The sequence below is a fragment of the Barbus barbus genome (assembly GCF_936440315.1).
Source record: "Barbus barbus genome assembly, chromosome: 28".
Taxonomy (NCBI): domain Eukaryota; kingdom Metazoa; phylum Chordata; class Actinopteri; order Cypriniformes; family Cyprinidae; genus Barbus; species Barbus barbus.
This window is the reverse complement of record NC_136756.1, coordinates 24208563-24221768: the sequence shown is the minus strand read 5'-3', so window position 1 is coordinate 24221768 and position 13206 is coordinate 24208563. Positions and strand designations below refer to the sequence as shown.

Sequence of the window (13206 nt, the reverse complement as noted above, 5' to 3'; positions counted from 1 at the left end):
GAAATAAATTATTTTCAGCCACGGCACTCAGACACAACACTAAAAACATCTATCGGTAATACAGGCCATTTTTCATTAGCAAACCATATAAATACAATAAACCCGTGGAATTAGGGAACAGTGTCTTCAGCCATGCTTTAATTATGAAACACTGGGGAGGGACGCAACCTTAATAAAACATCAGCATGCATGAGAGCAGGAAATATCGGCCTGCTGCGGTGCTCACTGTAGGCTGCCCACGCTGAATCCCAAAGCTCCCATCAGCTCCGGCACAGTGTGAGCTGACATGGTCATTCCTCTTCCAGAGGGAAGACACCTGCTCCTACTGAGACAGCCAGACAGCAGCAAACAAGCTTACATGCATGAGACGCCAAATGCCACGTTCCATATTTGACGTACAGTACTGTGAATACTGGCATAGAGAGAGATGATTAGCATTATGCTGGCATTGAGGAGCACATGTGACTTTAAGTAGGTTAGGGTGTTTTTTTTTTTTTATTTGAGTTTGTGAACACATGAGTTCATAAAAAAAATTGTATGTGCAAACATTCAACAAAAGTACTATGGTAAAACAGAGGTGTTTGAATGCTACCATGACAACATTATCTCAGTATTCAAACCTCACATCTGATTTTAGCATGTGTACATTTTTGTGTCTGGACAGACATAAAATGTCATATTAACATTTGAAATGTAAATCATTTTACATATGAACAACTTCTTACGTTATGAATATTCTCACAGTGCATTACATACATTTTTTAAATAATTACTAATCAAGGTTAATGCTCCTTTACTTATGGCCAATAATAAATAACACAATTATAAATTATTATAAATTATTTAAATAAAAATAGAATACATTGAATATAAATTATGTTAATATATAATATAGGCCTATAACACACACACACACACACACATATATATATATGTTTTTTGTTTGTTTGTTTGTATTGTCATCGTCATCGACCAAGGTTTCAAGTACATTAAATGCAAATTCAAATAAATTGCTTTCTTAAAATTTGATATATTAATGCATTTCTGATATTATTAAAACTAAATTAGATAAACATGAATATACAATTGTATAAAATAAATATTAACATAATAAAATATGTTACCTGATATATTAACATGGCTGACATTAAAAAACTATACTGAGTACTGAGTATATATAAATATATTACAAATATAATACCATTACATACATAAAACAATAAACAACAATAGATTGAAGTGTTAAATAAGTAATTAATATTAAAATTAATATCAAAATTGTGTTCTTAAAGATTGACCTCTGCATTGGCAAAGGTAATGTGCAAATGCATCCACAATTAAATATCCAGTATTGATTTAAACCAATGAATATGTGTATAAAAATGTGCGCAATCTGTATGTATGAAAATCTACGAAATGAGATCACCTTGACCATGATGGACATACCGCATTATTGTTAATGTTTGCAGAGTTTTTATGACCGACTGACGTCATGTGTAAATCCATACCTCATCAAAATCGTGCTCATCTGAGTTCTTCTTTAGTGCTGTGGGCTACAGTAAAGTGTCTTTAGCGGTGCCCTTTATTTGTGGTCAGCGAATAGCTGAGATCAGGCTGATTTAGGCTCTGATGGGCAATACTGTCGTGGTATTTGATCCCTGCACTGGCGAGCTCATCCTTCTGTCTGCTGACTAGACACGGCCACCTCCAGTGACACATCGACTTCTCCTCCTGCCCCTACAGGCGGCTCAGCGATCCCTGAATCCCTCACCAATACACCAGGTGACAAAGGCAGACACTGCATTAGCATCTTAAAGCAGTTCAGCTGGTGGATACAGACTTGATTTATGAAACCCTGTTTAATGGACGTGCTTTTAGCTCCCTGTTTTGCATGAACGTCAACATGAAATGCCATTCGCAATGCATTTTACTTACATAATATGATGCAGTTCTGAAGGAAACAGGATATTCAGTGGGATGAGAATGTAGGATGAAACTTAGTCGGGAATTAATTGGATTGTGAAAAGTGGACCAGACAAACATTTGAATTACTCACAATAAGATCAGTATCTTGTACTGGGTAAAGTAAATAGGCGATGCAATTCTGAAGGAAACAGGATATTCAGTGGGATCAAAATGCAGGAAGAAACTTGCTTGGGAATTAATTGGATTGTGAAAAGTGGACCATACATACGTAAATAGAGATTTTCATTTCATGTTGACTTTAAAGTTCCTTTTCATTGCTGTTTAGTAGTAGATGCACTGTAGAGTGTCTTTAAGATCAAGCATTGCTTGGCTGATGGTTTTAGCTTTGTGGTTGAATTTATACTAGTCATGAAAAAACATCATAATATACGATAATAAAATCAGTGATAGCACCTAAAAACAATCATCATTATCATCAGATATATACTGCAATACATAAAAACTAGAAAACAGCTTTGAGTGATTAAACTTATTATACAACTAGATGTACTCATAATTTTTTCAGACTTTGTATTCTTTTACATAAGTACAAGTATGTTTTCCAAAGCTAAAATTAAAAATAGAAGTGTTAACAGTAGGAGGTAGCTGGCCCTCTTTACTTACTCTCTCGGCTCTCGACTCAGTGCTGTAATTTTACTGTCCCAAGTGCTACTTGTGACAAGCTTTCTGCCCACAATGCCAGCTGCTACCATCTCGAGCCAGACAGACACCTCGTCTTTAACTACGGTGCCATCTCCGTCTAGTCCAACACTCACAGTCGTACCCACTGCACCTGACCAGCCAGGTAAGAGACCTTCCTGTAAATGTCACAATCACAATTTGTTGACACGTTTGCACAAGAGAATAACAAACAAACAAACATTTTTTTCTCTAAATGTCTCCCAGTATTAAAGTTTTGATATTTGAGGAACTCTGTTCGCAAAGACATTTCAACCTTGAAATAAGCCGTAATATATGCAAGCACGTGTCCATCTATTTAGGTTAGACATTCTTCATTTATTCGGTCTCACTTGTGTTAATAATTGAGAGGTGAAATATTCAACAGGGAGCATGTTTAAAGTCATACATTGAGTTTTCTTTTGCCCTCCTGGTTGTGAGAATGCATACATTACAGTTATTCTATTAGAAGGCACTCTGAATCTTTACTAGATTTAAAAAGAGCCTTGAACATACCGTAACTAAAAAAAGTATGATTTAGACAACTTTCAGCTCAATTTATGATTATTTTTTAATAATTTTTTATATAAAAAGTTTATTTTCTTATACAATTATTTTGTGTGAAAATGTCAATATCACTAATATATTTTTTGCAATAAGTACATGCTGAGTTACTGCATTTACAAGCAATATGTTCCTCTTACAAAGCAGGTTAAATTTCCAATCGGATGTGCTAGATAGCAGGTGTTCAGTTTTGTCGACTGTGAAGAAGTTTTTTTGCTTTGTGCTTAATCAAAACAATATGCCACCACCTCACCTATCCCACCACCAGGTGTGTGTAGCGTTTGCCTTTCAAACCTAATGGCGCTGAAGCTGTAACTCTGAAAATGGCAAGCCCAGCCTCGGGAGATAAATCATTAAATACTCTGTTATTGTGAAACACAATCACTTTTGAGAGCGCATGGCGTGGTGGTAGAAGCTCAGCTGAAGGCCAGAGCTCAATTCTTTCAGATCTATTTCTGAATAGCGATTGAATGAACAGCTGCTAAATATTTCATAAGAGAAAAGAGACCAGGTCATGGTAAGGAAGACCAAAAAGGGTCCAATTTATTGAACTTACGGAGAGATAGATAGATACATGAAACCATAACAGGAAAAAGCAGCGAGTCCTGTCCTTGAAGGGTTGGATGGGGGCACAAACGGGGGAAGTGATTCTATCAGATCTTGTGTATCCTGTTTCTGCTGAACTGGAAATGGCCAAAGGTTGAATTGCTGCAATAACATCCATTATGTAGAGTATGTAAGCCCAAAGGGTACCAATGGCATCCGTAGGCATCTATACTGCTTTTGACTGAACGGTTTAGATATCTGACTCTTTATGCTCACAATTACAGTTTCCGCAGCACCAGATGTGATACCCGATGCGGCCACCGCAGCAACCGACACTGTGACTGTAACAACTGGCTTTGTTACAAGCAATCCACTTTCTGTTTTTCCTGAGGTTACTGATTCATTTGCTTCATCCTCTGGCGGCACTGCAACAACACTCAATATGGACATCCAAGCAATATCTTCTGCAACCATGGCAACAACAGCTTCTGCAACCATGGCAACTTCTGAAACAACATCTTCAGCATCAGCTAGCACCATTCAACTGCCAACATCTCTTGCTGTTGATGCTGATTCACTTGTTTCTGATGGATCTCTAGTGGAAGCGGGTGCAATGGTTACAGCAAATACTGCAGTAACCTTAATTACAAGCACAGTTGTGTCCTCAACTGATGCAGTGATGAAGACACTTGATGCACTCCCTCCAGACATCGATTTGATTGTCCCGGCATCTGACATTCCTCTAACTCCCACATCTGATGGTGATGCACCTGCAATTGATGCCGTTGCAGCTGTAACAGATGCTCCAGCAATAGTTACAGTTTCTCCAGAGATTGCTTCCATTGCCCCAGCAACGTCAGGTCCAGAAGCAACTGATGTGTCTGATGAAATCAAACCTGCTCCTAAAGATCCAGGTGATGGTGCTGATATTGTCACAGCAGGAGCGGAAACCGTCACTGATGCTGCTCCTCAACCTAATTCTGAGACTGACAGTAAACCCCAATATGAAGTAGGAGAGAAGAGTGAAGTTCCTCTTGTTGAGAACAAGGAAAAAACAGTGACAAATCTGGAGAAGACAGATAAAGATGTTCCTGAAAGTAAACCCCCATCTGAAGTAGGAGAGAAGAGTGAAGTTCCTCTAGCTGAGACCAATGAGGAAAAAACAGCAACAAATCTGGAGAAGAAAGATAAGGATGCTCCTGAAAGTAAACCACCACCATCTGCAGTAGGAGAGAAGAGTGAAGTTCCTCTAGCTGAAAAACCAGAAACAAACTTGGAGAAGAAAGATAAAGATGCTCCTCAAAATAAACCTCAATCTAAAGTAGGAGAAAACAGCAAAGTTCCTCTAGCTGAGTCCAAGGAGGAAAAAACATCAACAAACTTGAAGAAAGATAAAAACGTAGAATCCCCAGGTACCCACAGCAAATCTTGACATCTGAATTTTCTGACAAGTATAATCCCTGCTAAAGTGAAAATTACACTATGATACACTTTTAAAGGAGCTTCAGAAGTTCATTTTGGAGGTGCAATCTGTTGAAGTTTGTGTCTCACAACCCAAATTGCCTTCAGAACAGTAAGCCAGAGGCCTGCCTCTCTTAAAGGAATAGTAAATGAAGATTCTGTCATCATTTACTCACCCGTATGTCGTTCCAAACCTGTATGACTTACTTTCTGTGGAACACAAAAGGTGTTGTTTGGCAAAATGACAGCCTCAGTCACTGTTCACTTTCATTATACGGGGAAAAATACAGTTTTTTATGGAATATTCTATATAAATAAAAGATTCCTTTTGATTCCTTTTTCATTGAGGAAAGCAAGTCATATGGGATTGGAATGACAAAAGGATGAGTAAATAATAATAGATTTGCCATTTTGAGTGAACTATCCCTTTAAACACTTTTAAAACAAAACACTGAAGTTTTATACAGTATATCTACTATTCTATTATTTGAATAAACAAAGGGGTTCAAGCCTTAATTAGATTTTCTCACAAGTACACAGTGTTAATGAACAGACCTTTGTACATTCCGTGAAATAACGTTTAAAACAATATCCTGAAATATTCAACCACTATGTCAGCATAAACAAATCGTGTATGAGATCTGAAAAATGAATAAAATGAACTGGAAAAAAGTGTCATGTGACGTGTTCTTCTTCAAACACTCATGATCTCTCTGGTGTAAACAGTATCTGGTGGCATTAAGAAGAAGAACGAGGCTGGGAAAACCGGAGAGAGCAGGGAAGCCAAAGAGGAAAAGAAAGAGAAGGAAAAAAAGAAAGAAAAAGATTATGAAAAGAAAGACTATGAGAAAAAAGGTATACAGCATTTGTCGCTGAGTGTGTGCATCGTGCGTAGCTACGCTATAGAAATGACACAAACAGATACTGCACTCAACTGACAAAACGTTTAACTTTTTAAATGACTGCGGTCTGAAAATGCATTTCTGCTTGACTGCATTGTATCTTCCAGTAATGCTGCTGTGGATGAGATGGAGTATCTGTTAGTGAAGAACATTTACAGCTTGTAGCATATTGATTGGTTTAGCTGCCATTAGATCCACAAGAAAGAAACTCTAAACCCTAGTTTCCTCTAGTTTTAGGCTGTTTTGTTTACAGTAGGCCTATCAGATTTCCTAAATAACAGTAGCATCATTTTAGTGTATCTAGTTTCACATTTTCGCCCCTTATGGTCAATTTTTGCACATTGTTGAGTGATTTGTGCCAACAGTGCAGCCGTGTTAGCCAAAAAAGAGAATAACGTTGCTTTTATTCTAAAGTTGTCACGAGGATTTTGATCCCTGGGGGGCCAAAAACACAGTTGTCAAGAATAGCGTACATCAGATTTCAAGGTAAGGCGATGCTTTAAATCAAGATAGCAAAAAGACGTCATTTTCTGAGTTTTAATGACATTTTATGTGAATGATGTATTTATATGCATTAGCGCTCCTGTAGGCTATGCTTATCAAAGGACAATTCGGTTTTGATTTCTGTTTTTCTGAATATGGACAGACACTAATGTGGAAACTGTGGAAAAATTGCTTCCTAAATGTTATTCATTTCCTCTCTTCCATGTCGCCCTTTCTTGTCTCTCTCTTTTCTTTGTGCTCGCATGTTTTGTTTTTTGCTTTATCTCATAAGGTAAGCTGCTCATGATGTATTGTGTTTGCTAGAAAACAAAAGGATCTCCCCCAGGCTGTATAATCAAAAGCATCCTCTTCTAGAAAGTAGCTACTTTGCATTTTCACTCGTCAAGTGTTAGACAGCTGTCTGCTGAAGATGCAAGATCGTTTGTGAAACATCGCTCCATCCCTTCACCAATCTGGGGAGTAATTGAGCATTTATATTTAATTAGCTGCTCTTGCCCCCCATCCCACTGCTTAGCTGACTGTGACACAGCAGGACCCCACGTTGCCAGCATCTTTAAAACATCATATCAATTATTCAAAGCCCCAAGTGTCCAAACAGCAAAGAATCGAAAAGATCAGCTTCTCAAACACAACTTTAACAGCAGCTCATTATCACTGTTTATCAGTGTTATATTAATGTCCATTTAATGTTAATTAAGGCCTACAGGTTTATTCACTCATACGAATGACTCTCTGCTGTTTAGTCAGTCTGTTTGGAGATGTCTAAAGTACTGTGTTATGTAAAAGCATCCCAAAAATCTTTTTCAGAAGATTAAATTAAGCGCTAAAAAAATTATCTGAATATTCAGCAATACCAACAAGCCAAATGGAGTAATTGTCTGGTGTGTGCAGACCACATTAGAAGACTTGTAACATATAATATAATATTTGTTTAATGCATAAATAAAACGATGTATAACAGTAATAGGGAACAAAATACAGTTAAACAAGGTTCTAGTTAAACTATAGTGATAGACCAAGACTACTACTTAATTGACTTATGTGTCTTTAATTATAAAATAATTAAAATAAAATTATTTAGAATAAACAAATAATGGTAGCACTTTATTCTACAGCCCTGTTCTGCATGTACATATTATGTAATTATTATAGCAATTACAATAACTGGGCAATAACTAGGTAGTAACCCTGAACCTACCCTTAAACCTAATCTTAACCCGTGTAAGTACATTATACAAGTACACATACAGATTTAAATTAAGTACTTTCTTGTGTAAGCACACTGTAAGAACATGAAATATAAAAAAGTGTAGCCCAAATAATAGCAGTGCATAAATAAAAATGAAAAATAGGGAACCATAAGGAAAGCAATCTAGGCTACAGTGATCCACAGCCTTGGTGGTTTACTGTTGCTGACTCGGACAAGCTTTACAGTACATCCCACAGGAATGAACTGGAGATTTCCATGATCAGTGTAATTTTCATTAAAAGTGCTCATGAAGTGGTAAAAATGATTGGATATTATTCCTATGTGGGCTGGAATGAATCACGACACTGCAAAACATTTTTATTTCCCAAGAAGTTGTTAAGCGACACAGTAAAATAATGAAAAACTGGAAAGACTATCAACATTTTGAGTTAGTCAGTTAAATAACATTCATTTACTTTCAAGGCTGCAAAACGATTAGGTCGCGATTAATTGATTCAAAATAAAAGTTTGTTTACATACTATATGTGTGTGTACTGTGTATATTTATTATGTATGTATATATATATATATATATATATATATATATATATATATATATATATATACAGTCCCCTCCATAAGTATTGGAACAGTAAAGATAAAATTGCTCTGTTGGCTGTGGAGTCAAGAAATTTGCAAATATGATTAAAAGATTAATATGAGACAAAACTACAGAATGTCACATTTTCTTATTAGCCGTTTCAACACATACATGTTTTACCAAATAAAAAGAACAGCTCTTTTAGAGTTCATCCCACTCATTGATGTGAGCATAAGTATTGGGACAGTTGAACATAAGGCAGATATAAAAGATTACAAGCTATTATTTAGTTGCAGATCCCTTGCACACAATCACAGCAGTGAGTCTGTGACCCATAGACATCACCAGACTCTTGGTCTCATCCTTTGAAAGGGAGTTTCTGCCTTTACTCTCCTCTTCAGCTGGTGAAATTCATGTTCAATCAGATTTAAATCTGGAGATTGACTTGGGCAATCTAAGACTTTCCATTTCTTTGCCCTTATAAATTCCTTGACTGAACTGGCAGGGTGTTTTGGGTCATTGTCCTGATGCAATATGGAGCACTTCCCAATGAATCTGGTGGCATTTTCTTGAATATTGGTAGGCAAGATGGTTTTGTACCCTTCCAAATTCATTCTGCTACTGTCATCATACATTAAGTCATCAGTAAAGTTGAGAGGGCCTGTTCCAGAGCATGCCCATGCCATGACACCCCCTCCACCATGCTTTACAGATGAGGCTGATCATTTGCAGTTCCCTTTTAAAACAGAAATTCCCGCTCCAAAATTTTTGCTTTCCTATCACTTAGATAAAGGTTAATCTGTGTCTCATCGGTCCATAAACACAGTTCCAAAACTCTTCTGGCTCACCTTTGTGCATTTTTGCAAACTCTAATCTTGGCTTTCTATTTTTGGTGCCGATCAGAGGTTTGCATCTTGCTGTGTAGCATCTGTAATTCTGTGTCAAAGTCTCCTGAGGACAGTAGATTGTCAGAGCATCACCCCAGCTTTCTGGAAGTTGTTGGCGATTTTACAGACACATCTTTTAGGTTCATTTTCAAAGCTTTTATGATTTGTCTGTCATCAACTACTGTTGTTTTCTCAGCCGATCAGGTAGTTGTTGGTTGCTGGTGTCGCTGGTGATTTACAAACTCTTGATTTCTCCATGCCCTTTGTTTTTGCTATAGCTCTAATTGACCTCCTCTTTTCTTTTTGCATACAAATTGCTTGCTTTTCTCTCAAATTCAGCTCCCTCATCTTCATCTTGGTGTGTGTGTGTCATCATTGAATGCAGGATTCAGAATGCAGAAGTAATGGATATAACTGATACGACACATTCCCTGCTTTTAATATCTGAAGAATTAATGCAACAGGACACAGCTGATCACTTAGAAAGACCTGTGAGGCAACTGTTCCCATACTTATGCTCACATCAGATAGAGGGATGAAACTCTAAAAGTGCTGAACTTCTTAGCTGGTAAAATATCTATGTGTTGAATCACCCAATAATAAAATGTGACATTCTGTAGTTTTGTCTCATATTCATCTTTTAATCATATTTGCAAATGTCTTGACTCCACAGCCAACAGAGCAATTTTGGCTTTACTGTTCCCATACTTTTGGAGGGCACTGCATATATATATATATATATATATATATATACATACATACACACACACACACACACACACACACACGTATATATTTAAAAAAATACATTTGTATGTATTTGTACGTACACATTTGTATATAATTTATATTATATATTAATATAAATATTTTACATTTAAATCCAACATATTTTTCCTTAATTTATACACGTATGTGTGTGTATTTATATATACATAATAAATATGCACAGTACACACATAATATGTAAACAAACTTTTATTTTGACTCGATTAATGAGTCAAAATTGACTCGCGACTAAACGTTTTGCAGCCTTACTTTCAAGCAAATGTGTCAGCATGTTTATTTGGGAATGAAGGCGACAGCCTGTACTTCTGTAAATATCTGTAAAAATAATCTCCATAAACTTACATTAGACAAAAGCAATAAGTGGACAGCCGCAGTTGTTAAGGTAGGATTTGTCAGTAATGTTTTTAAGGCTGGACTGGAAATCAACCGGCTAATATGGTCTGTAATCTAATTCACATCATTTTTTTAGGAAGTGTTAAATGCCTGCCAGCTTTTCCAGGTGGCTAAAGAGTCTTAGCCTAGTTTATAGTCTTCTTAGCGTCTACATGTCATGCCCATGTCCTCTCATTCATGAGTTTCCTGTCTTTTCCCCTTCCTGTCCCTCGTTCCCTGATCCACAGACTAACACCTATCTACTCTTTCTCCATCAGACTGCGAGTGCAACGGTCACTCAAATCGCTGCAGTTACATTGATTTCATCAACATTGTGACTTGTGTGAGCTGCAAACACAACACTAGAGGGCAGAACTGTCAGCACTGCCGCCTCGGATACTTCCAGAATGCTTCTGCTGAGCTGGACGATGAGAATGTTTGCATAGGTCAGTCAGATATCACTCCACGCCAATCTGTTTCACTGTTCCCCTGACGCACCCACACCATGCCGCACAGAAATTGTCCTTTCTGGCCAAATGATATGTATGGAATTGGAAAGGTCGAGAAACCTTTCCTCATTTGCATACGGTCCAACATTTGGTCTGCCACCACCTTGCCATACATGTGACAATTTCTGACCTACTGAAGTCCAACAGAAGTATGGATTTAAATATACTAATATCATGCATCATTCATTTTAGAGACTTGCAAGTAATCTTCTCCCAGACTCCCGTCTTCTTTTACTTAAGATCAAGGAAACTGAACTACTTGCATTTTTAACTGTCCAGCTTCAATTAACTGTCCAGCTTCAAAACAATCAATAGCTGTATTGATATGAGAGGAGCACAAAGGAAATGTGATTCCAAAAAAACTATTGTGCATGATCTTAAAGTCAACATGAAATGCCACATGCAACCCATTTTACTTCCGTAATACTTGTAACACCAGATATTTAACAAGAAAAAAAAAAAAAGAAAAAAAGCACAGTAGGATGGGATTTGATTTTATCTGTAAGGAACTGACTGAATTTTAAAAAGTGGACAGTACATGGTAAAACTCAAAAGAGAGATTTGGGATTTTTACATGTCACAGGCGTTTCGATAAGACTATGAAGACCAAAAATTTTCTTTGGAATTAAATTAATAATTCACTATAAGACAAGGAATGTGTATTAAAATAGGAAATAGAATGAATTTCGATTTCATGTTGACTTAAAAATGGGGGCAGGAGAAATACAATCAGAAATCCGAAGATTAATTATTTTTTTTCTTTTTGCTTTTTGATGAAAACTGCTCCAAGAGCTGTTCAAGCAATCTGTCACAATACTTTGTTAATGATACAGTGACCTCTACTGGAAAAATACACACACATAAATCACTGCGCTTTGACTGACAGCTGCCCATATGGACAAATTACGCCCTTGTGAATGCATAGAGCAAACCCTGCTTACATGACTGATGAGCAACCACTGATCACATAAAACTGACAACTCGCAAACTTAGAAGTGAATTTCTCCTGCAAACACATGTGAATATATGCCTATTGCCTTCAGGCTATGCTATATTGCCTTTAGGTAAAATGCTGTAGCTTTTCAAACGCTGTACATAATATTGGTCCACTAATACTGTTATTTATGACTATTTACCACATATTTTTATGTCCCTCAGAAAGGAATAGTTCACCCAAAAATGAAAATTTGCAAAACATGTATAACCCTCAGGCCAACCAGGATGTAGATAAGTTTGTTTCTTCATTGGAACAAATTTGATAAATAGAGCATCACATCACTTGCTCCTCTGCAGTGAATGGGTGCCGTCAGAATGAGAGTCCACACAGCTGATGAAAATACCACAATAATCCACAAGTAATTGACACAACTCCAATCCATCAATCATTAAGACATTTTTAACTTAAGCTAAAATACAAGCCTTCTATCAATATTATTGCTTTCTCCAGTCATCTTGTCCGGATCAGGTGAGAAATATGCACAGATCGACCAGAGTTTACAAGCAAAAACAGTTTAAAGAAATGTGCTGGAGGATGTAGATTTGAGAGGATAACAGGGCATGGACTTTTTGTACTGGTGGAGCATTGGTGAGCAAGTGATGTAATGCTGAATTTCTCCAAATCTGTTCAAACGAAGAAACAAACTCATCTTGGATTGCCTAAGGGTGAGTACATTAAGCAAATTTTCATTTTTGAGTGAACTGTTTCTTTAGGAGCTGCAGGTTTGCTGTCGAGTCCAACACAGTTTTACAGCCCCGTATGGAGCATAGTTAAAAATAGTTTCTAACTTTATCCTTCAATATGCAAAGCAGCAATATTGGTAGCATGAAACAAGCTATTTTTGAGTTTTACGTTCTGAAAGTTTTCATAGTTCAATTAAATCAAATCACAAAATAAAGAGAACATAGCCTTCTTGTCAAGGTTTCAGCACAAGTTATCTACAATTGCTGAATAATGTATATATTTTCTATACACAGAGTGTAACTGTAATCAGCTGGGCTCCTTACATGCCCGGTGCAATGACACAGGCTTCTGCCAGTGTCGAGAGGGCGCCACGGGCCAGAAGTGTGAGGACTGCCTGCCTGGATATACCTGGAAGCAAGGCTGCATGCGTAAGTCACACATCCTTCACAAAGGGATTAAACACAGGCTTAGTCATTAAAGACACATTCTGTGATGGATGAGACAACAAATAAAGTGCTGTGAACGAACAACATATGGGTGTCCTTTCACTCAAACATA

The 13206-nt window shown here is 37.1% G+C and overlaps 2 protein-coding genes across 2 annotated transcripts in view; both read left to right on the top strand.

Annotated features, from left to right (window-relative positions):
• LOC306848313 (netrin-G2-like) overlaps positions 1-13206 on the top strand; it is a 69929-nt gene that overhangs the window by 53524 nt on the left and 3199 nt on the right. Inside the window, exons 6-7 of the mRNA XM_079382779.1 lie at positions 10737-10904; positions 12942-13076. Of these exons, the coding sequence (XP_079238905.1) occupies positions 10737-10904; positions 12942-13076 (303 nt within the window). The remainder of the gene's footprint in view (positions 1-10736; positions 10905-12941; positions 13077-13206) is intronic.
• On the top strand, positions 2637-6495 carry LOC306848272 (uncharacterized protein; the record flags this gene model as incomplete). The annotated part of the gene is made up of 4 exons (XM_079382728.1): positions 2637-2770; positions 4038-5165; positions 5941-6069; positions 6482-6495. The coding sequence occupies exons 1-4, from the start codon at positions 2662-2664 to the stop codon at positions 6493-6495; spliced, it is 1380 nt and encodes a 459-aa protein (XP_079238854.1). The 5' UTR covers positions 2637-2661.